This window comes from Elephas maximus, chromosome 10 (genome assembly GCF_024166365.1).
Source record: "Elephas maximus indicus isolate mEleMax1 chromosome 10, mEleMax1 primary haplotype, whole genome shotgun sequence".
In the NCBI taxonomy this organism is placed as follows: domain Eukaryota; kingdom Metazoa; phylum Chordata; class Mammalia; order Proboscidea; family Elephantidae; genus Elephas; species Elephas maximus.
Genome location: NC_064828.1, coordinates 111,156,745 through 111,179,536, shown reverse-complemented (window position 1 = coordinate 111,179,536; position 22,792 = coordinate 111,156,745). Strand labels below are relative to the sequence as shown.

Genomic DNA, 22,792 nt, shown 5'->3' with positions numbered 1-22,792 from the left:
AAGGAGCCTGGTGGCGCAGTGGATAAGCACTTGGCTACTAACTCAGAGGTCAGCTGTGGGAACCCACTGGCTGCCCTTGGAGAGAAAGATGTGGCAACCTGCTTCAGTAAAGATTATAGTCTAGGAGAGTCTATGGGGCAGTTACTACTCTGTCCTGTAGGGTTGCTGTGAGTCAGCAACAACAACTGTAATTCTTAAGGTAACTGAACTTGCATCTTTTTAGTATTTCATTGAATATGTCATAGGCTCCGCTCATTCACAATGTAGTGATAGAAATCACCAGTAGTTTGAAATACCTTCAACTAGTCTTCCAGTAGAAGTATATATGGATTAGTGTTAAATGACATTTCGAACATCGCTAGAAACGCAGTGAACTCTCAGAAGTTAACCAAAGAGGTGTCCACCAGTCCTTGTAACGTGTGTCAGGATAGCTCACAACAGCTCAGAGATTGGCCCGTCGCCTTCTGGGCTGGGTGCATTAACAGTGCAGTCATTGGCCCATCGGGTGTTAGCCAGGAACTTCATCAGTGTCGGGAACCTGATTCTAACTTTGCTGGAAGTGGTATTACCAGAACAGCAGGCATAAGGCGCTTGCATGTGAACGTCCCAATGGAACAGGAGCGGTAGCTCCTTTGTTATTAACAACTAACAACCAAGAGTCCCTCTCTCCCCTGAACAATGTTTGTTAAAAAGATTTTATAGTGTATTAGGTGAAAAAACGTTCGAGCAAATTAGTTTCCCATTTGATAGTTCGTACATACAATGCTCCATGACCTTGGTTTTATCCCCCACAATGTGTCAGCACTCTCCCCATTTCCGTCCTAGTATCTTCATTTCCTTTCATCCTGATTTTCTACCCCTTCCAGACTTCTCATCTTTGCTTTTGGGCAAATGTTGCCCTTTTGATCTCATATAATTCATTGTTCTAAGGAGCATGTTCCTCCTGGGTGTTGTTTATTTTCTGGGCCTGTCTGTGGTTGGGCTGGAAGGTGGTCTCCCGGAATGGCTTCAGTTCCAGGTCAGAAGGGTGTCTTAGGGCCATAGTCTTGGGGGTTCCTCCAGGCTCTGTGAACAGTTTTTTAAAAATGTTTCTGCAGAAATACAATGTCAAACTACTGTTATTTTGAAGATGTAATAATTTACAGAGAGGAGACAAGGTTAAATCATGTGATGGCAGTTTACAAAATAATGTCATCAGTTCTTTAACTATAAATGGGAGTCAGACACAGAATTCACTTGGTGTTTCTGACTGTATAGGGAATAAGCATTAAAGCGAGTCTAGAATGTATTCTCTGATGATTAATAACGACTTCCACAAGTCAGTGTCATCGAGAGAAGGTAAAGTTTTAAAAAGCAGCAGGGGCATGGTTGCATTCCCTGTGACTTTAGATGATGTCATTGGGTGTGCCTTCCCGAGAGCGGAGCTGAGCTGCTCTCTATGCTCTCTATCCCCTGCCGGCACCGACCGCATTGCAGTTTCCCTGGCAGGGACTGGGCAGGACAGAGCTGTGACTCATTGCCTGGCTGGGTGTCTGGTTCCTTTCGCGCTCTTTGCATCAGGAAGTGCAGATACCATGGTCAGGTGCTGCCTCCTGACTGCACAGTTACTCGGGGGTTGTGTTTGTGTAGACAAGCTTGATCTGGGGGAAGAAATGATGCAAAGTTAACACACCACGTTTTTACTTTAGTTTGGTGATTAGGGATTGTTACTTTTATTTCCTAAACGTATCATTTGGTTGTTATTTTGATGACACGTGTATTCTATATGAATCATGGAACAGTGTTGCAGATAGTTCAGAAAATTGAGGGAGGAAGTATTTCATGATCCTACCACTTTGACAGCTGTTTTAATTTGGGGGTGTTCCCTATAGTTTTTGTCCATATGCTTGCATTTTACAGTTGGCAGTCAAATCACAATGTGTGGTTGGGTTCGGCAGTAAGATTTATGTCAGAAGTCTGCATTTAAATGGTTAGAAAAATCAATTGCTCAGTTTATTGTTTTTAAAATAGTCATTTTGTAAAAACAGCTAGAAGCTGACATACTTGAATGTTCTACCACTCATTCCTTCCTCACCTTCTAAGATTGAACCAAAAACAGTGTTTTGGAGAAGGAGTTTTCTTCTTGATGGATATACTAGTATTTTATACTCTTAGTGTGAATTTTTTGTCTCGTCTTAAAACTACTGAAGCAAATAACTTTTGCTCAGACCCTATACTCCCAGATTCCCTGGTTTAGGTGTTTAAGGAAACCTTACAGACCACCTAATTCAGTATCCCACCCCTCCCCCACTGTCCACTTCACATCTCAAGAATTTGAAGCCCAGGGGAAGAAAAGCGACTTTACTTAGCTTGTAAAAAACAAACTATTGTCAAAGAATTGTGTTCATCTTTATATCGTAGTTTTTGCCAGCATGATCTTTCGTCTGGTACATCATTGCAAAGAGGATGTGATTAGGGCCTTTAGGCATCTAGTGCATGAACACTGGAAGTTGGGGTTATTTTCCATTCGTATGATTTTTTTACTTTTATTTTTGGTTTTGAATTATTTAGCTTCCAGGCATCTCGAGACTGTCTTACTATTAAATTCCAGTGAGCCTTTAGAATGGCCACGTGTGCACACGGGCATCCCACAGGAGGGGAAAAGATACAGTCAGGACTCCAGCCTGGGTGATTGGCCAGTGCTGGTGGGAGCAGAGGGCAGTCAGGTGCGCTCCTGGGTGACGCTGCGGGTGCTTGTGACAGCAGCTCTCCTGTAGGAGCTTGCACGGGACTGGCCTTGAAGGGGTGAGAGGGGTGGGCCAAGTAGAGGAAATGTTGAGTAAACAGCTGAGCAGGATGCACTTGTCTGTTTGGGGACTGGAGTGGCTTTCTGTGGAGCACAGGGAATGAGACAGCGGGAGTGGGGGAGAGAACTTGACAATAGCACGCACCCAGCACCCAGTACTTCCGGGCAGCCGGGCGCTGCTCCAGGGCTTTATACGCATTAGCAACCCAGACATCCTACTGCTGTCTCCATTTACAGACAAGGAAATGGGAGCACAGAGAAGGTACCATCTTGCCCGAGGTCACACAGCAAGTAGTGACTGAGTCAGCAGTCAAAAAATGGGTAGGAGCCAAGTTCTGTCAGGTTGCGGGTGGGGTGAGGTCAGGCATTCTCTAACCAGCTGCTAAAATAAAAGTGGTAAATGTTGATATAAACTTGACATAATGTTTATTATTATTTGTAGAGGACGTTGGTGATGAAGGAGAAGAAGAAAAAGAATTCATTTCCTATAACATCAACATAGACATTCATTATGGGGTTAAGTCCAATAGGTGAGTACTGTGAATCTATCGTTATCTGAGATTGTGAATTTGTGAGAATTAAATGTGACTCTTCATCGAATCAGATTAACACCCTAGGAAAACAGAAAACACTCTTAAGAAGAGTTTTTTTTCTGCTCTTTAATGTCAGTATTTTAATTTTTATTTCATGTGCTTAATATCAATCCTGAGGAATTTTTATTTCAATGTCCATATCATGGCATCCGTCTCATATTTGAGCTCTTAAAAAAAAAAAAAAAAATTTTTTTTTTTTTTTTTTTTAATACTTAACCTAACCTATCTGACAGTGTTCTCAGACTGTACCTGACTTCACTATTATGGATAAAAAAGTAGATATTCTGGTGTGCAGGTCTCATTCTGCTTAGGTTACGTCCCTCAGGGTAGCATTCCTGGTTTGGATGGGGTTCATCACTGAAGCCTTTAACTCATGTTACTAAGTTTCCCACCTTCCAGAAAGGTTGTGCCAATTTATACTCGAATAGACATGTCCAAATGTAAATATATAAATGTTATAATCCATCCTGCATTGACTTCTTAAAACTTTTTATTTTTGAATAATTTCAGGCTTACGGAAGAGTTGCATGAATAGTACCTAAACCCCAAGATTTACTGGTTGTTAACATTTTGCCCTGTTTACATTATCTTTTTCTTATTTGAACCACTAAGGACATATAGACAACATGCCCATTCATCCCTCAATATTTCAGTGTGTATTTCCTGAGAACAAGAAGATTCGTGTTCATAACCTCAGTGTAATGATCAAATTCAGGAAGTGTAACGTTGGTATAATAGTATTATCTAATCACAGTACGTAGTCAAAGTTTCTCGATTATGACCTTTAAGGTAAATTTCCCCTGATCCAGAATCCGAACGATCATCTCACGTTGCATGTATTTCCCTGTCTCTTTGCTCACCTTTAATCTGGAGCCACCTTTAATCAGTGCCTTTCATGACATCAAAGCTTGGGACAAGCACAGGCAGATGGTTTTATGGACCATCCCTCAGCTGAGTCTGTCTGATGCTTCCTCACGGTTAGATGCAGGGTACACTTTTCTGGCAGGAATACTAGTGTGACTTTGTTCTTTCTCAGTGCATCACATCGGGAAGGCCCTTGACTTGTAGGATAATACGAAGTGTTGCATATAAAGTACTGACCTAGAGGCTAGAAAATACAAATGTTATTAATTTTCTTGAAGCCATTAATTCAGCTAACTTTGAGCACCTGTTACGTACAAGGTGTGGCGGTAAGTGCAGAGTGGAATGCAAAGAAGTAAGACCTGGTTCCTGTTGTCAGCAAGCTTGTGATCGTTTGGGAGGAGAGTGACAGGTACCCAGCCAACTGTAATACTGGACGAGAAATCTCAGGGTGCAAGCTATCGCAGACGAGGGGAACAGAGAGGTCGGCTCTAATTAGGAAAGGCCCTGTGGAAGAGGCTGTGCTGGGATGGGGCTTTGAGGGTTACCTCCAACGTCCACAGGTGAAAATACATTTCCTTAGTGAAAGCACACGGCGTGGTTAGGGAATGGACGTCTGGTTTAGGTGGTGTCTCTGGGTGGGAAGGATGGTGCACAGCAGCAGCTGGAACTGGGAGAGTCACCCTAGGCCAGGTTGTGGGGGCCTGGAGTGCCCTCTTGTCCCTTTAACCTGTGGGTGACACTTGTTTATTCAGGCTGATCTGTACCTTAGTGCCGCAAATGAGTGGTGCAAATTAGTATCAAGTCAGGTTTAAGTACGTAATGGCTTGTAACTTACAGTTGCTAGTCCAAGCTAGTCTTAGTGAGCCCAAGGTCATGCACTGAACTCAGCTGTGGAACAAGCTACCTTTGCCTGGCTTCATGGCCACATGCTGTAATCATGATCTTAATTCACTGGTTCTCGCATTAGTGACTAGAAAAAGATCAGCAATACATCTCACTATTAGAAAAGCAGTTGTTTGAACTATTCTGAATTTGGTTTTTAAATTAAGACATTCATAGGAATTCTTCATTTGAATATAACACAAAGAGGGCTACACTTATTGATGCTGATTAGGAATGAGACTCTCTAATTTCTTCCTTTGCTGTCTTTTTAGCTTGGCATTCATTAAACGGACTCCAGTAATCGATGCAGACAAGCCAGTGTCTTCTCAGCTCCGAGTCCTCACTCTCAGCGAAGACTCGCCGTATGAAACGTTGCATTCTTTCATCAGCAACGCAGTGGCTCCTTTCTTTAAGTCCTACATCAGAGAGTCTGGAAAGGCAGACAGGTAAAAGCCATTTTCCTTAGCCTAAATGTCGAATTTCATTTAATATTCACAAGACATTATGGGAGATGATGTAAAAAGAGGGCCTGGGGAGGGTGTAGCTAGTAAACCAGGAGGACTCAAATCCTTTGCATTAATAAATACATATACTGTTAATATTTGACAAACCTGAAATAATAGAATCTCTTTGGAGACCCAGTGGACGGTAAACTTTGAGGTGTTTCGTATCTTTTTAGGGATGGCGATAAGATGGCTCCCTCGGTTGAAAAAAAGATCGCAGAACTTGAGATGGGACTCCTTCACCTACAGCAAAATATTGAGATTCCAGAGATCAGCCTACCCATCCATCCAATTATCACAAATGTGGCAAAACAGTGTTACGAACGTGGAGAAAAGCCAAAAGTTACAGACTTTGGAGATAAGGTTGAAGACCCAACTTTTCTCAATCAGCTACAATCTGGAGTTAACCGCTGGATCCGAGAAATTCAGAAGGTAAGAGCACAGTATTGAAGACATACGTAAAGAGTAAGATGCTTTACCCTTTAACGTCTCTGGGAAAACTGATCCGCGTTGTTGGCAGTGAAGTGAGCTCTGTGACAGCTTGTTAGCGGTGCCTCCTCTTGGTTCACCAGAGAACTAACTTTGGTCTCGGCAGGACGGCCAGGGTGCAATCTGAGATTGTTTAAGTATGAACTCTGAGAGTGTTAATGTCACTTGTCCCATACCTTTGATTTCAGATCAAAAGCACTTTTAATTATCAGAGGAGGAGATCTACTTGAAATATAAAAATTAGGTTGTAACGCATGCGTTTTGTTAGCAGTGCCTTTTCTGCCTTTGCTTAAATCTATACCCATAAACGATGTGGTGTTTTCAAAGGTGACCAAACTTGATCGAGATCCTGCATCAGGAACCGCCTTGCAGGAAATCAGTTTTTGGCTAAACTTGGAGCGTGCACTGTACCGCATCCAGGAGAAGCGGGAGAGCCCCGAGGTCCTCCTCACCCTGGATATCTTGAAACACGGCAAGCGCTTCCATGCCACAGTCAGCTTTGACACCGACACAGGTGAGAGCCAGAGCCAGCAGTCAGACCCACCATTGCTGATCTAGCCTTGGTGAAACCTACTGGATTGAGATGAAAACTCACATCTTTCCTGACTTTTTTCTCTCTTGCCCCTTGTGCCATCTTTCACTCGGTTCCAGGTAATGAAAGTGATTCCCCCACCTACCTGGTTCCTTTCTCTTCAGGGGTTTCAAGAATAGATTCTAGGCACGAGCATAGCAAGTCCTGGGAGTCTGCCTCCTGCTTTCAGTGACTTGGCTCCTTGAGTGGGCTGTACTTTTCTGGTATGAAGCCAAAAGTGCTTTTGACAGTCCAGCAGGAAGATGGTTTAAATTAAGCAGAAGTAATGTGCCCAGAAGATTGTGGGAGGAGAGCTGGTCAGCATTCCTTCCTCATCACTCTTTCGACCTGCTCCTGTCCGCTCTTCCCTGCCTTCCTCCTTGTTCGAATAAGTGGTCAGAATCGCTTCACTTCTGAGTAGGGCACAGAGCACATGACGCTGCGTTAGCACTTGTGGGCACACAGATAATTGAGCGGCCAGGCTTGGCTGCACAACTCTGTGCCCCTAAGAAACAGAGTCCCTGGGGGCACCCTTGAGCTAAATAACAGATTGGCTTACAAAATAAAGAATATCATTTGTGAGTACTGTGCTCCTTTAAAAAATCATCTATATGAGACCAAAATGGTCAACAATTTCTTTAACATAAAAATGAGAAGGTCAGGGGGCAGGGAAACTAGGTTTGTAATGGAAACGGAACAATCAGAATGGAAATAGCAAGAATGCCCAAGTATTGTGAAGAATGTAACCAATGTCCCTGAACAATTAGAACAGGAAACAACTGCTGTGTAAACGCTCACAGTTTATTGTGAAGATACATATTGTTTAAAAAAAAGACATATTAGAACTAGGAATTAAGACTGCAATCGTCGTCAAGTTCTTCTCCTTCCCCTACAAAAAGATGGGGTGCCCATATGTTAGAGGAAATTCCAAATAGCAGTCTTCCAGTTGCCTGGATCATATTGCACACATTACCTGGGCAGTTTGCTCACTGATGCTGCAATGCGTACATTGTTTTTTAAACACCTGTAACACCTCTATTTCTCACCTAATAACAATTATTTTTGCCCTTATGGAATCCTAGTGGCACAGTGGTGCAGTGGTTAAGAGCTTGGCTGCTAACCTAAAAATCGGCAGTTCACATCCACCACCCACTCCTTGGAAACCCTGTGGGGCAGTTCTGATCTGTCCTATAGGATTGCTACAAGTCGGAATTGACTCGACTGCAATGGGTGTTTTTTTGTTGTTGTTGTTGTTGTTGTTTTAATGCTTACGGCAGAGGAGGTCAAGAAATAGACTAGGACCCAAGTGACACTGTATCTGTAACACACCTAACCTGAGTCATGGCACAAAGTTAAATTTTAGTGTTCTTGAGGGTGACACAATTGTTTTTCTAAATAGCTATTGGTAGAACATTTAGGTAATACAGAAAGCCAGCAAGGTGAACTCTTTGAGGCTGCCCCCTATGGCCATTGGCCTGTGTATGGTTTGGTCTGTACTCTCAGAGAAACAAAAATGGGACCATCCTGCTGATACTGTTCCTGTTTTTCAGCTGTCAATAGGTTCTGTGTCACTGAAGCTTTTGCAACATCAGAATGTTGGGCTGTAGGATACATTGTAGTTTATTTACCCAGTTTCCAGCCTGGGATGACTGTCCCTCAGTGCTATTACTTTTCTTTGACCACTTCTCTGTTCGTCTAGGTCTAAAACAGGCTTTGGAAACTGTGAACGACTACAACCCTCTGATGAAGGACTTCCCTCTGAATGACCTGCTGTCTGCCACTGAGCTGGACAAGATCAGGCAGGCGCTCGTGGCAATTTTCACTCACTTGCGAAAGATCCGAAACACAAAATACCCCATTCAGAGGGCACTGCGCTTGGTGGAGGCAATTTCAAGAGACTTGAGTTCTCAGTTACTCAAAGTGTTGGGAACTAGAAAATTGATGCATGTTGCTTATGAAGAATTTGAAAAAGTGAGTTTTAGAACGTTGGAGACCCACTCTCAGGCCGTCGAAATGAAAATACGCTTTAATAACATGATTCTTTTTTCAATTGTATCCTAGGTTATGGTAGCATGCTTTGAAGTTTTCCAGACTTGGGACGATGAGTATGAGAAACTGCAGGTGCTGTTGAGAGATATAGTGAAAAGAAAGCGGGAAGAAAACCTGAAGATGGTGTGGCGCATCAACCCCGCTCACAGGAAGCTGCAGGCGCGCCTGGACCAGATGAGAAAGTTCAGACGGCAGCACGAGCAGCTGAGGGCTGTGATTGTCAGGGTCCTGAGGCCACAGGTAACGTCCACGTGATAAAGATTTGTAGATGCATTGCTTCGATGGCTTTTTTTTTTTTTTTAAAGAATTAACTACTTATTTCTAATAGTTTAAACAGAGAGGAAAATATTCTTTGATGGTTATGAGAGTGGGGAAGGAGGGAGGGAGAGGGGTATTTACTAATTAGATAGCACACAAGAACTGTTTTAGGTGAAGGAAAAGGCAGCACACAATACAGGAGAAGTCAGCATAACTGGACTAAACCAAAGGCAAAGAAGTTTCCTGAATAAACCAAACCCTTCCAAGGCCAGCGTAGCAGGGGGACCATGGTTTGGGGGGACATCTAAGTCAATTGGCATAATAAAATCTATTAAGAAGACATTCTGCATCCCACTTTGGTGAGTGGCGTCTGGGGTCTTAAACGCTAGCAAGAGGCTATCTAAGATGCATCAATTGGTCTCAACTCACCTGGAGCAAAGAAGAATGAGGAACACCAAAGACAAGGTAATTATGAGCCCAAGAGACAGAAAGGGCCACACAATTCAGAGACTACATTGGCCTGAGACCAGAAGAACTAGACGGTGCCTGGCTACAACCAATGGCTGCCCTGACAGGGAACACAAAAGAGAGCTCCTGAGGGAGTAGGAGAGCAGTCAGATTCTCATAAAAAGACCAGACTTAATGGTCTGACTGAGACTAGAAGGACCCCAGAGGTCTTGGTCCCCAGACATTCCGTTAGCCCAAGACTGGAACCATTCCCAAAGCCAACTAACTCTTCAGACAGGGATTGGACTAGACTATAAGACAGAAAATGATCCTGGTGAAGAGTGAGCTTCTTGGCTCAAGTAGACACACGAGACTGTGTGGGCAGCTCCTGTCTGGAGGGGAGATGAGAAGGCAGAGAAGGACAGAAGCTGGCCAAATGGACACGGGGAATACAGGGTGGAGACAAGGAGTGTGCTGTCTCATCAGGGGGAGGGCAACTAAGAGCGTATAGCAAGGCATATAAGTTTTTGTATGAGAGACTGACTTGATCTGTAAACTTTCACTTAAAGCACAATTAAAAAGAACTACTTATTTCTAATTTGCACTGCTAAATTCTTTAATTCCATTTGCATCTTGTGACCGTCACCTTTAAGATCTAGTGATCCTGTTTGATTATTGTTTCCATTCAGACACCTTGCCTGATCTCTAATATTCTCTATCTGTTCATCCCCACTTGTGTCATGCACGGACCCTTGAGCCAGACTTCCTGGGTTTTAAGTCCTAATTTAACACTTAGCAAGCTATGTGACTTGGCCACGTTATTTAACCTCTTCTCCAGAGTTCTCATCTCTAAGACCTGGATAATAATTGCATATGTCTGAGATTTATTAAAAGAATTAAATGACTCCTTGTTTTGTACATGCTTTTTTCCCCTCTGAGTTCACCTTTCTCTCCTCTTCACCAATTCTTTTCTTTCTTTAAAAAATCCAATCCAGAAATATAAATAAGATGGATTGATTTGTAGACAGATGAATTGATAAATGGGTAGATATAAAATATATGATAAAGTAAATGTCAATCGGCCAAATGTTAATTATAGCATCTAGGTGGAGGTATGTGGGTGTTTAAGAAACCCTGGTGGTGCAGTGATTAAGCACTCAGCTGCGAACCTCAAGGTGGGCAGTTCAAACCCACCAGCCACTGCCTGGAAGAAAGATGTGGCAGCCTGCTTCCATAAAAATTTACAGCCTTGGAAACCCTATGTGGCAGTTCTACTCTGCGCTACAGGGTCGCTATGAGTCAGAATCGACTTGATGGCAGTGGGTTTGGTTTTTCAGCTGGTAAGTGAAAGGTCGGTGGAACCCACCAGTGGCTTCATGAGAGAAAAGACCTGGCAATTTGCTCCTGTCAAGATTATAGCCTAGGAAACCTTATGCGGCAGTTGTACTCTGACCTGTAGTGTCACTGTGAGTTGGAATTGACTCAGCACGTAACTACAACATATGGGCATTTGTTCTACAATCCTTTTAACTTTCCTGTAGTTTGTAAGTTTTTGGTAATAAAATATGGGGGGGAATCCAGTCCAGAATTTGTGTCTTCTAGGAAACTTCACTCACAGGTTAGGAGAGCCCACACTTGTTGTTGTTAGGTGCCATCAGGTGGGTTCCAACTCATAGTGACCCAGTGTATAACCAAATGAAATACTGCCCAGTCCCGCGCCATCCTCATAATTGTTATGTTCGAGCCCATTATTGCAGCCACTGTGTCGATCCATCTCATTGAGGGTCTTCCTCTTTTTCACTGACCCTTTACTTTACCAAGCATGATGTCCTTCTCCAGGGACTGGTCCCTCCTGATCACATGTCCGAAGTATGTAAGACGAAGTCTCGCTACCCTTGCTTCTAAGGAGCATTCTGGCTGTACTTCTTCAAAACAGATTTGTCCATCCTTCTGGCAGTCCATGGAGAGCCCTTTAACAGTAAATAGTTCTTGATGATTCCTGAGCGTCCTTTTACTCAGTGTGGTGGTAATTTATGTGTGGGCACATGTGTGTATTTTGTTGATTTTTAAACGTTGACCTTTTATACATCAGATTGAAACTGTTGCCTGCTCCCTCTAGTCCCAGGGTCCTTAAGCCTTTTTTGCTGTGGGCCTCTCTCGGAGTGTTTTTAATGGGCATGTTGAGTCCATTCACATTTAATGTAATTACTGATATGGTTGGACTTAGAGCTACCGTTTGACTATTCTTGTCTCATTTTCTTCGTTCCCTGTTCCTCTTTGCCTTGTGTCTTCTTTTTTAGTATATCGTTTTAATTCCTCTAATCTATATTTTTTATAGATTGTAGCAGTATTTCTTTTCTTTTTTAGTGGTTGTTGGGATTGCTGTATGCACCTTTAATTTAGAATAACCTACTGAATACTAGTAAAATTTAAAAACTTTGTACCAGTACGGGGCAGTTCTGTTCTATCCTATCGGGTCGCTGCGAGTCAGAGTGAACTCAATGGCAATGAGTTTGGTCTGGTTTTTGGGTTTTGTACTAGTCTAGCTCCATTCCCTCCTGCTCGTGTGTATGTATGTGTATATAAAAAGTATATATACACGGAGAATAGTGGATGCTAGTCTTGTCATATATAATGGATTTATATATATTTATAAACCCAACAATACAGTCTTACAAGTTGTTTTAAATACCCATGCATTTTATAGAAATTAGAGAAAAACGTGTGTATACGTGTGCGTGTATACATATATGTATAAACTTTTGCAGTTATCCACGTATTCACAATTTCCAGTTCTCTTCATTCCTTCCTGTGGATCTAGAAGGTGTCCTCACCGTCTGTGTCTTCTCCCTTTAGCCTGATGATTTCCCTTAGCATTTCTTACAGGATAGGTTGGCCAGCAACAAATCCTCTCATTTTTTGTTTCTCAGGAAAAATATTTCAGTTTTATATTGAAAGATGGTTTTGCTGGGTGTGGAAGAAGTCAGCTATCAGTTCTGTCATTCTTCCTCTATAAATGATGAGGCCTTTTATTTTTCTGGTTCCCTGCTGTTTTCAGATTCCTGTTTATTTTTGCTGTTCTGCAGTTTGACCGTGGTGTATCAGGTATAGTGTTCTCTGGTTTATCAGACTTCGGGTTCGGTGAGCTTTTTTTGTCTCTTAAGTTAATGTTTTCCACCAAATTTAGGGAGTTTTCAACAGTTGTTTCTTCAAATCTGTCTTCAAGTTCATTGGTTCTTCCTCCTCACATCTGTTCTTGAGCCCACCTAGTGAATTTCTGAAATTTTCCAGGAATCGCACTGTTCCTCTCTAGAATTACCATTTGGTTCTTTTTTATACTTTCCATTTCTTCACTCATTTTTTGCATATTTTCTTTTTACTTAATTTTTTTTTAATTATTGGAACATATATAACTTCCTTGAAATCTTTTTGTGCTAAATCCATGATCCAGGCCCATTTGAAGTCACTTTCTACACTGTGCACTTTTCCTGAGTTGGGGGTCACACTTTGCATGTCTGGCCACTTTTTGTGTCTTTGCACATTTAATGTTTTTTGTTGAAAACCGGACGTTGTAGATAATACGTTGTAAACCCAAGGTAATACGTTCTAGCAGTTGTGAATTCTGTTCTTCTGAGTTGTGTTGGGTTTCTGTTGTAGTGGCACTCACCTTGCCTCAACTTCTATTGCACAGTGTGACCTGTGTCTCCCTGGCTCTCTGCACAGCTGTCTGTGATTTTAAGCCTGACTCCCAGGGCTGGCCCTCAGCAGCAGTCCGCCCGTGCTGTGGGCAGAGGTGATTCTTGGCCTCCCTGAGCAGTGGGGCCTCCACCACTGCCGGCTAAGCTGTGCGGAGGTGGAGGGGCGTTTGGAGGCCTACAGGCTTGAGTTTCGCCAGGCTTTTTATTCCTGCAGGGCCCCCTGGTGTCTCCTGCCTGTGTCATTTATTCTCTCTGCCTTTTGGGGGCGCTATTACCTGCAATTAAATTTAAATTAACTGGTGCTTTACTCCCACAGATAAGACTGCACGTTTTCACTGCCTGAGCTGGAGGGGACAGGAGCACCCCCAGGCAAGAAGGCCAGCAGCTCACAGGTCTTACCTGGTGCAGTAGCAGTTTTTCATGAGTAAACACATCTCAGGTTGTGGACTCATGTTTGGTTGTTTTCCATTGTCCTGAAGTAATTGTTTTTAATAATTTGCCCAGTTCTTGTCTCTATCCCACCATTACCAGGAGCCCTCAGAGTGTTTTTAAGTGCTGAAAATAAAATGCACAGGTTTATAAGGTAAACAGCAACATTTTCAAACTTAGAATCTAGTCATCTGCGTGCCTCTCCACACACACTGGTGACAAGTCCAGTACCAGAACCTTGAAGTGCGATGAAGATAAAAAAGATCCCAAGAAGAGCACAGCTGTAGTGTGAGGAAAACCACCAAAATTAAACCCATTGTCTCGGAGTCAATTCCAACTCATAGCAACCCTATAGGACAGGGTAGAACTGCCCCACAGAGTTTCTAAGGAGTGCCTGGTGGATTCGAACTGCTGACCTTTTGGTTAGCAGTCGTAGCACTTAACCACCAAGCCACCAGGGTTTCCACAGTGTGATAGGAACTTACTTATTGGCAATGAAGTCATGGGTACCACAAACAACTGTGACTTGCAGCCTACATTCAGAATTGTAGGAAATTTTAGTTAGATGTTAGTGAAAATAGTGATTTTAATTTTCCCCCAGTCAAATTCACAGACCATCTGAGTTTCATCCTAAGTATCTGTGGACCCCTGGTCAGCACTCCTGCCGGGCTCTGTGGTTCTGTGGGAGAATGGGTCTGAGATAGATGTGGGAGTCTAACACTTCCTCTTTTTTGTATTTTAATCATTTAATTTTTTGGAGAAAATACAGCAAAAAGGATATACCATTTCAGCAAATTGTACATGCAAAATTCATTGACATTGTTTACATTCAAGTTCTATAACTGTTCTCACTCTTCTTTTCCGACTTAGTCCACCACCATTAACGTGAACTCACTGCCCCCTAAGCTTCTCATCTAACCTTTTGAGGTGCTGTTGTTAGTTTGATCCCACACAGATAAATCTTTGAAGGAACTCAGTGTTCAAGACAGATGTACTTTCCTAAGTCAACTAAGCTGTTGGGTTCTAAGCTGACTTCCGGGGAAAGTTTTAGTTTGAGGTTCAAGGTCTGAAGACTTATCTCTTGAGGTGTAGCGATCTTGTGTTTGCTTCGTGCTCTGCCCTGGTAGCACCTAGGGAACTGAAGGTCCTTCCCTGCCACCACGGTGCTCTGTCTGTCCCTCTGCTGATCCCATGAATTGTAATTTAAGGCTCTGAAAATCTCTGAAAGGAAGACTTTACCTTGGATACTGAGTTTGTATGTAGCACTCTCATGAATTACTGGGCTTTCTAGTGTGTTTTCAGTGAAAGTTTACCTGGCAAATTGGGCTCCCATTTAACCATCTCTGTACACATTGTTCAGTGACAGTGGCTACGTTTTTCATAATGTATCGTCGTTCTCTTCAATGCAGTTTTAATCATAGACTAAACCTTGAAAAGGTAAGTACTAAAGTCCCAGTTTTTTACATATGTTGTTTTGACCATTTAAGCAACGAAGCTGCATCCCCAGAAGCTCTTTATAGTGCAGATTCAACAGTATTTGACTTGATTTTGCTGCGTGGTGGTTCTAAACCATCCAGCTAAAGTTAGGAGCCTGCATAACTGGCAGGTGATTTTGTGTGGTGCAGCAGAACGGAAGTCTTCATTTGGTCAATGCTTTTTGTTACAAATCTCCCCTTTTAGGTCACAGCAGTTGCACAACAGAATCAAGGAGAGGTACCTGAACCCCAAGATATGAAAGTAGCGGAGGTTCTCTTTGATGCTGCCGATGCAAATGCCATTGAGGAAGTCAACCTTGCTTACGAGAACGTCAAGGAGGTGGATGGGCTCGACGTCTCCAAAGAAGGCACGGAAGCCTGGGAGGCTGCGATGAAGAGATATGACGAGAGGATCGACAGAGTGGAAACCCGCATCACTGCCCGCCTCCGTGACCAACTTGGCACTGCCAAGAACGCGAACGAAATGTTCAGGATCTTCTCCAGGTTCAATGCTCTGTTTGTCAGGCCCCATATCCGCGGGGCCATCCGTGAGTACCAAACCCAGCTGATCCAGCGTGTGAAAGACGACATCGGGTCTCTGCACGACAAGTTCAAGGTCCAGTATCCACAGAGCCAGGCATGCAAGATGAGCCACGTGCGCGACCTTCCCCCCGTGTCAGGGTCCATCATCTGGGCCAAGCAGATAGACAGGCAGCTGACCGCCTACATGAAGCGTGTCGAAGACGTCCTTGGTAAAGGCTGGGAAAACCACGTGGAAGGGCAGAAGCTGAAACAGGACGGGGACAGTTTCCGCATGAAGCTCAACACTCAAGAGATCTTTGATGACTGGGCCAGAAAGGTGCAGCAGCGCAACCTGGGCGTTTCTGGGCGCATTTTCACCATCGAAAGCACACGTGTTCGAGGCCGGTCAGGAAATGTCCTGAAGCTGAAGGTGAACTTTCTCCCTGAGATCATCACACTCTCAAAAGAAGTCCGAAACCTCAAGTGGCTCGGCTTCCGGGTCCCACTGGCGATTGTGAACAAGGCACATCAAGCAAACCAGCTGTACCCGTTCGCCATCTCGCTGATCGAGAGCGTGCGCACTTACGAGCGGACCTGTGAGAAGGTGGAGGAGCGCAACACCATATCGCTCCTGGTGGCCGGCCTGAAGAAGGAGGTGCAGGCTCTGATCGCAGAGGGCGTCGCCCTGGTGTGGGAGTCCTACAAACTCGACCCCTACGTGCAGCGCCTAGCAGAGACGGTCTTCAACTTCCAAGAGAAGGTGCGTTGTTCTGATTTAGGTCTCGGGGACCCTGGCGGCGGTGTAAATATAGCCAGTTGCTCTTGAGTCCACCTGACTCGGGACAACCCCGTGTGCATCTCAGGAGTGGAACTGTGCTCCACAGGGTTTCCAGTGGCTGATTTTTTGGGGAGCAGATTCCCAGGCCTTTCTTCCAAGGTGCCTCTGGGTGGACTTGAACCTCCATCCTTTCAGTTAGCAGCCAAGTGCATGCACCCTTTGCGCCACCCAGGGACTCCAGTTTAAATACAGGAATAGCTAAATGGGAGCCCTGGTGGCACAGTGGTTAAGAGCTCAGTCAGCGATTTGAATCCACCAGCCGCTCCTTGGACACCCTGTGGGACAGTTCTCCTCTGTCCTATAGGGTCACTGTGAGTTGGAGTTGGCTCAGTGGCAACAGGTAATAGCTAAAGCTATTAAAACATTCGTTCTGCAGTGGGTAATAGCTACGTCTGTTAAAACATTCATTCTGCCACAGGAGGTGTGCAGGAGGCCATGGTGGCCAAAAGTAGTTAGTGGGCTGGAGGGTAGGTCAGGGGTAAGAAGCCCTTTTACTCACTGTGCTGCTTGATGGGGTCGGGGCTGTAAGGAGACCATCAAACAGCACCTCGTCTTCATCGCCTGAGTTAGGAACTAGTTGGGAGATAAGGACGCAGGAGCCTGCGGTGCTGTGGTCCGTGAGAGAGCTTTAGGACTGAGAGAGTGAGCAGAGTGGAGGACGTAGCTACTGGCCTGCAGCCATATCCCTCACTGACCACCCGCCTCAGACGTGGACTTCCTTCCCAGTCACTAGCATAGCTGGACCGTTGAGGCCCCTGGCGGGAGCTGCATCTGTCAGCAGGCCAGGGCCCACACATCTGGTGCCCAGGCCAGCACTGCAGGCAGGAGGGCCGGGTGGAGAGCCTGTCTTCTGTAAGCAGAAGGGAGGAAGGGGGAGAAGCCGATAGTGTTCCTTCCATCCCCCTTCCCACTGAAAATGCAGGGGTGGGATGAATGTTCTCCTCAGCCCAAAAAATGGGAGTAACTCTTTGTGAGAAAACGTCCCTGTCTCAAACACGGTTCGTGAATTGAGAAGAGGGTGTATAAAAATAAAGGAATAGAGTAAGCAGCATTTTAAATATTACATTTACCTCCTTTAGGTGGATGACCTGCTGATTATTGAAGAGAAAATAGACCTGGAGGTCCGCTCCTTGGAAACATGTATGTATGATCACAAGACGTTCTCTGAGATCTTGAACAGAGTCCAGAAAGCGGTGGACGACTTAAATCTGCACTCCTATTCCAACCTGCCCATCTGGGTCAACAAGCTGGACATGGAGGTAGGGCTGGGGCCTGGCAGGGCAGCGCCTTTCGCTTCCTGCTGCTGGCGCCGGATGGACCCTTTCCATAAATTTGTCGTGGAGAAGCATCCTCCCGTCAAAGTTATTAGGGCAGTCCCCCTGGAAGTCCCACTGAACTGATGACAACTGCACCGTGCTGACTCCAGTTCTGAGGCTTGGAAGCAGGGAGCTATGAGGGAGGAGAAAGAGCCCCCTCTGTTTTCTGGATGTTCGGAGATATGCCCCGTGCCCTTCCCTACTCACCTTATAATTGAGGTGGCCCTTCTCTCTAGCATTTCAAGCATCCTTGTCCACCAGCCCTGTCCCTCTCTGCCACCTCAGTTTAGAAAGGAATACCCAGCAACAAAAGACCTCTTAGTTCTGGCATAGAGGATCCCAGCTAGGTCTTGGGGGTAATTTTATTAAACAAAGTCATGTTTTGTGGTTGGAATCCTCTGAGAAGTCAGTGTATATATTTATGTATATTTGAAGCCTGCCTACCAATCCCCCTGAATCTTCCAGTTTGTAGACTTCGGAGCAGCACGTATCAGAATGAAGTGATGTGTCTTGGGAAGGAGGCGATTTTGGGGCAGACAGGTTAACAGTAGATAGGACATAGTGAGTCAGTGCCCAGGGTTTTGGTGGCCCACAGCTTGTCCCTTCTGCCATCTGTTTTTAAATGGATACACAAATGGGGGTGCAGTGTACAGTAGAATGTTAACAGGAAGGTGAACAGACCCCACTCTCCTGAATCCCGTTTTCGTCACAGCTTCCCAGGATGAGTGGGTGCTAGAAGGCAGACTGTTCGCAGATGCCTGTGGGCATCCCATCCATGGAGGGTCCACCGCTCTGATTCTCTGCCATAGGAGATTCTTCTCCTGGCTAAAACAAAATGGCTTCATCTCCAAATTGTAGTTTCCCAGTGTCGTCTCTGAGGTGGCCAGGAAAGCCTTCTTGTGCTGAGAATTTTCTGTTGTATTGAACAGTTATCAGGCCTTCACTGCATCGGCTGTGTTTGTGTTCCAGCCCTGGGCCACTTCTCAGTCGAGAGCACGAGGACTCAGCCCAGAGACGCAGAACAGTCAGCCTGACCGAGACAGCAGTATTAGTTGTCTGGGGCTAGGAAGGATGTCACAGAGCGAGACTCTGAGGATAAAGTGAGGGGGGATCATAGTTTAGTAGCTGTTTACCTTTGACCTGACGCATCTGCTGCTTTCTAATAGACTCACGTGGTTTGCAAGCTAACTTTTTGAGGAAACACTGTTCTTGACATTTCTTCTTCTGCAGATTGAAAGAATACTGGGTGTCCGCCTACAAGCTGGCCTGAGAGCTTGGACCCAAGTCCTTCTTGGACAAGCGGAAGATAAAGCAGAAGTTGACATGGATACGGACGCCCCACAAGTCAGTCACAAACCCGGCGGAGAGCCAAAGATCAAAGTGAGTGCTTCCTGTGGCACCCAGAGACCGTCGTGGATGTCAGTCAGGTGGTGCCTTCTTGCGCACCTGTTGTGCACTTAACACTGCGGCCCTAGGGGGGCCCAGGAGGAGCAGCAGGGCCAACCTCTGACCTTTTATAACACAGATCACAGCACAGAATTATAGAGGACAGTGTCATGTCTCATAATGGAGCCCTGATGGCACAGTGGTTTAACAGCTTGGCTGCTAACCAAAAGGTGGGCAGTTCGAATCTACCAACCGCTCCTTGGAAACCCCATGGGGCAGTTCTACTCTGTCCTGCAGGGTTGCTATGAGTTGGAATTAACTTGACACCAACAGGTTTGATATATATTTTTTTTTTTTTTTTGGTGTGTCTATTGTTTATGTAACAAACTCTGTGATTCATACTAAAGTAGCTTAATTAAAATTTAGAGGATTTATGTACCAACGCCATTTTAAAATAGGTTGCTGAGTAAGAGCGACACCTTTCTTTTCCAGAATGTTGTCCATGAGCTGAGAATAACCAATCAGGTCATCTATTTGAACCCACCCATTGAAGAGTGCAGATACAAGCTGTATCAGGAGATGTTTGCGTGGAAGACGGTCATCCTGTCTCTCCCCAGGATCCAGAGTCAGAGGTACCAGGTGAGTCTTCGGGGACTTGACCTGTGTCTCTGACCACACCTTTCCTAGGGCTCTTGAGGGATGGCCCCCTCACTCGCCTTTAACAAGCTCTTTGTGCGTATTTTCAGACCCAGGCGCTACCGTTAGGGAAACCAAGCCGAAGCTCTGTGTAACCTGACATTTTTTCCAAATAGTTACTCTGCACTACAGTCTCCTCTCAGTGGTCTCTTAGAAATTCCCTCTACGAGCTTCTTTGGGAGTCCTAATTCCTGCTGCTTTTTTCTTTTTTTCCTCTTTCTGTTATGGAAACCTTCAAACATACACGGAAGTAGAATCTCAGGCACTTCTGTCACCCAGCTTCATATATCAACACGTATTTGTTTTATGTTCTTCTCTCCCCACTGCGTTATTTTAAAGCAAATCTTGTTGGTAGACTCTTATTACTATACTTCTAGAGTGAAATGAAACCCTGGGTGCTTTTGCCCTTGCTGATGTCCGGTCAGAGCGCCCTTCAGGTGGACGTTCACTTGGCTCACTCTGTGCCCTCCTTCCCTGAGCTCCTAACACCCGCCACCCGGCACTCCCTGTCTCACTGCCTCATCTTTCTCCTCAGCACTTCTCACCGTCTGAATTTCTGTTTATTTTTTATCTTCCTATATTGTCTCTGCCAGTAGGAGAGAGATCCACATGAGCAGGGGGTCTGTAGTTTGTTTATTGTACCTGGCACATTACAGGCACTCAGGTAGTTGGAATGAATCACCCAAGTTAATGAAAACATTTGGTCATAGTTATTGCCTCATCGTATCAGATAGCGTCATCAGCTCTTCCCTTCTCGAGTGAAAAGGCTCAAAGCTCTGGCTGCCGCTGTCCTCCGGCTGCCGCGGCGGGTGCCACGCCCTCCGCTCCTGGCTCTCGGCCTGCCCTTTAAGTGATTTCACCTTGTGCCGTCAGCAAGGCTGTATCTTTCTACCTTGTAGTGAATCTGATGTTCCTTTTATTGGGTTGGTGTGTTAGATAATAAGTAGATTTCTTGGTTATTTGTGGCTGAAGTAAGTGGATGCAGTTTTCACCATGACTTACCCTGTCAGGTCATTTTCACTGAGTAAAAGGTAACTTTGAGGTTACTATTTTTGTCCACTACTTGCATTCATTTGTGGCTCTGGTTGGTTAGGTGGGCGTCCACTATGAATTGACTGAAGAAGAAAAATTCTACCGGAACGCTTTGACGCGGATGCCTGACGGGCCTGTAGCCTTGGAGGAGTCGTATTCTGCGGTGATGGGTATCGTGACTGAGGTCGAGCAGTACGTCAAGGTGAGAAGCAGCATGTCCTGTTCAGGTGTGAGAGGTTATGTATGTGGAGCTAACGTTCAGGCTGTGTAGATACAGTTCACTAGATAAATAACACCTGCTTACGTTCAGCTCAGGTGTGAGAGGCTACACACGTGGAGCTAACGTTTGGGCCATGTAGCTGTGGTTCACTAGATAAATAATACCTTCTTTTAGAGCAGAGTGCTCCATAGGGCAGATCTTTAGGGGTATCGGCTACCACTTTGGAGAATAGTAAGGTTTTTTTTTTTTAGTATAAAGACGTCATTTTAATTTCTTAATTGATTAAGAGAAGAGGACATTTGGGTAAGAACGGGACAGGCACGTAATCGTCTAGTCCTTCAGCTTCAAATTGATGTGAGAAGCGGTGTAATGACTTTTTTTTACATATTATCGTTATTTATTGTGATAAGCATACAGGTTACAGAGAACATTTACCGTTTCTGCAGCCTTCACAGGTACAGTTCAGTGACATTAATTCCATTCATAATCGTGTTCAGTCATCACCATTAGCTGTTGAGAACTGTAAATTTTATTTTTTGATACAAAAATTCTGAGAATCTGAAGTCAGAATTTTCTGCATATAACGGTGACAAAAGAACCCGAACCTCTTTCATGGAACGTGAGCATCACACACACTGAGAGTCCACAGAAGGCAGGTTCCCACTGTAGTACTTAGCTGTGCCCTTCATCTGCAGGTCTGGCTTCAGTATCAGTGTTTATGGGACATGCAAGCTGAAAACATCTATAACAGACTCGGGGAGGATCTGAACAAATGGCAGGCTCTCTTGGTCCAGATAAGGAAGGCCAGAGGAACTTTTGACAACGCGGAAACCAAGAAGGAGTTTGGACCAGTGGTTATAGACTATGGCAAGGTGAGCTCGGCGTCTGGTCGGAAGGTTTCAGGGTAGCTGTGAGAGCGGCTGTTCCCTCTGACAGACATCGGAGGCCCCCTCCTGTGTGAAGGAACTGACGGCGAGTCTCACACTTACCCTCCTGCAGGTCCAGTCCAAGGTGAACTTGAAGTATGATTCTTGGCATAAGGAGGTTCTCAGCAAATTCGGTCAGATGCTGGGCTCCAACATGACCGAATTCCACTCCCAGATCTCCAAGGTGAGGAGGGGGACTCGCCGGCACAGCGGGCCTGCTGGGAAAGCCTGCCTATGTGTTAACCTGCCGCACGCTCTCTCCCCAGTCCCGCCAAGAGCTGGAGCAGCACTCAGTGGACACGGCCAGCACCTCCGACGCAGTGACCTTCATCACCTACGTGCAGTCTCTGAAGCGGAAGATCAAGCAGTTTGAGAAGCAAGTTGAGGTGAGCTCTGTGAAAATTAAAAATTCCTAAACTTACCCCTAGTCTAGTTTGTTTTCCATAACATTTTACATCCCGAGGGAGCGTTCTCAATGTGCCACCCTTTAAGGTGCTGTTTCTTAGGATGCGGTCCCTGACCCTCTGGGCCATAACCACCCGATGTGCTTGTTAAGGTGCAGGTACCAGTACCCTGGCAGTCTGCATTTTACATCCTGAGAGAGCGTTCTCAATGTGCCACCCTTTAAGGTGCAGGTACTAGTGCCCTGGCAGTCTGCATTTTTACCAGTGCCCTGGCAGTCTGCATTTTTACCAGTGCCCTGGCAGTCTGCATTTTTACCAGTGCCCTGGCAGTCTGCATTTTTAAAAGCTCTGCAAGGTGATTCTTAGGCACGTTAAGGTTTGAGAGCCACTGGTTTTCATCCCTTAAAAT

The 22,792-nt window shown here is 45.0% G+C and overlaps 1 protein-coding gene across 1 annotated transcript in view; it reads left to right on the top strand.

Moving 5' to 3' along the window:
• DYNC1H1 (dynein cytoplasmic 1 heavy chain 1) overlaps positions 1-22,792 on the top strand; it is a 71,372-nt gene that overhangs the window by 5,621 nt on the left and 42,959 nt on the right. Inside the window, exons 2-15 of the mRNA XM_049897623.1 lie at positions 3,228-3,315; positions 5,397-5,570; positions 5,804-6,059; positions 6,444-6,630; positions 8,387-8,658; positions 8,749-8,976; positions 15,249-16,325; positions 17,483-17,662; positions 18,950-19,099; positions 19,598-19,744; positions 20,895-21,035; positions 21,749-21,925; positions 22,053-22,163; positions 22,246-22,365. Coding sequence (XP_049753580.1) covers positions 3,228-3,315; positions 5,397-5,570; positions 5,804-6,059; positions 6,444-6,630; positions 8,387-8,658; positions 8,749-8,976; positions 15,249-16,325; positions 17,483-17,662; positions 18,950-19,099; positions 19,598-19,744; positions 20,895-21,035; positions 21,749-21,925; positions 22,053-22,163; positions 22,246-22,365 — 3,308 coding nt within the window. The remainder of the gene's footprint in view (positions 1-3,227; positions 3,316-5,396; positions 5,571-5,803; positions 6,060-6,443; positions 6,631-8,386; positions 8,659-8,748; positions 8,977-15,248; positions 16,326-17,482; positions 17,663-18,949; positions 19,100-19,597; positions 19,745-20,894; positions 21,036-21,748; positions 21,926-22,052; positions 22,164-22,245; positions 22,366-22,792) is intronic.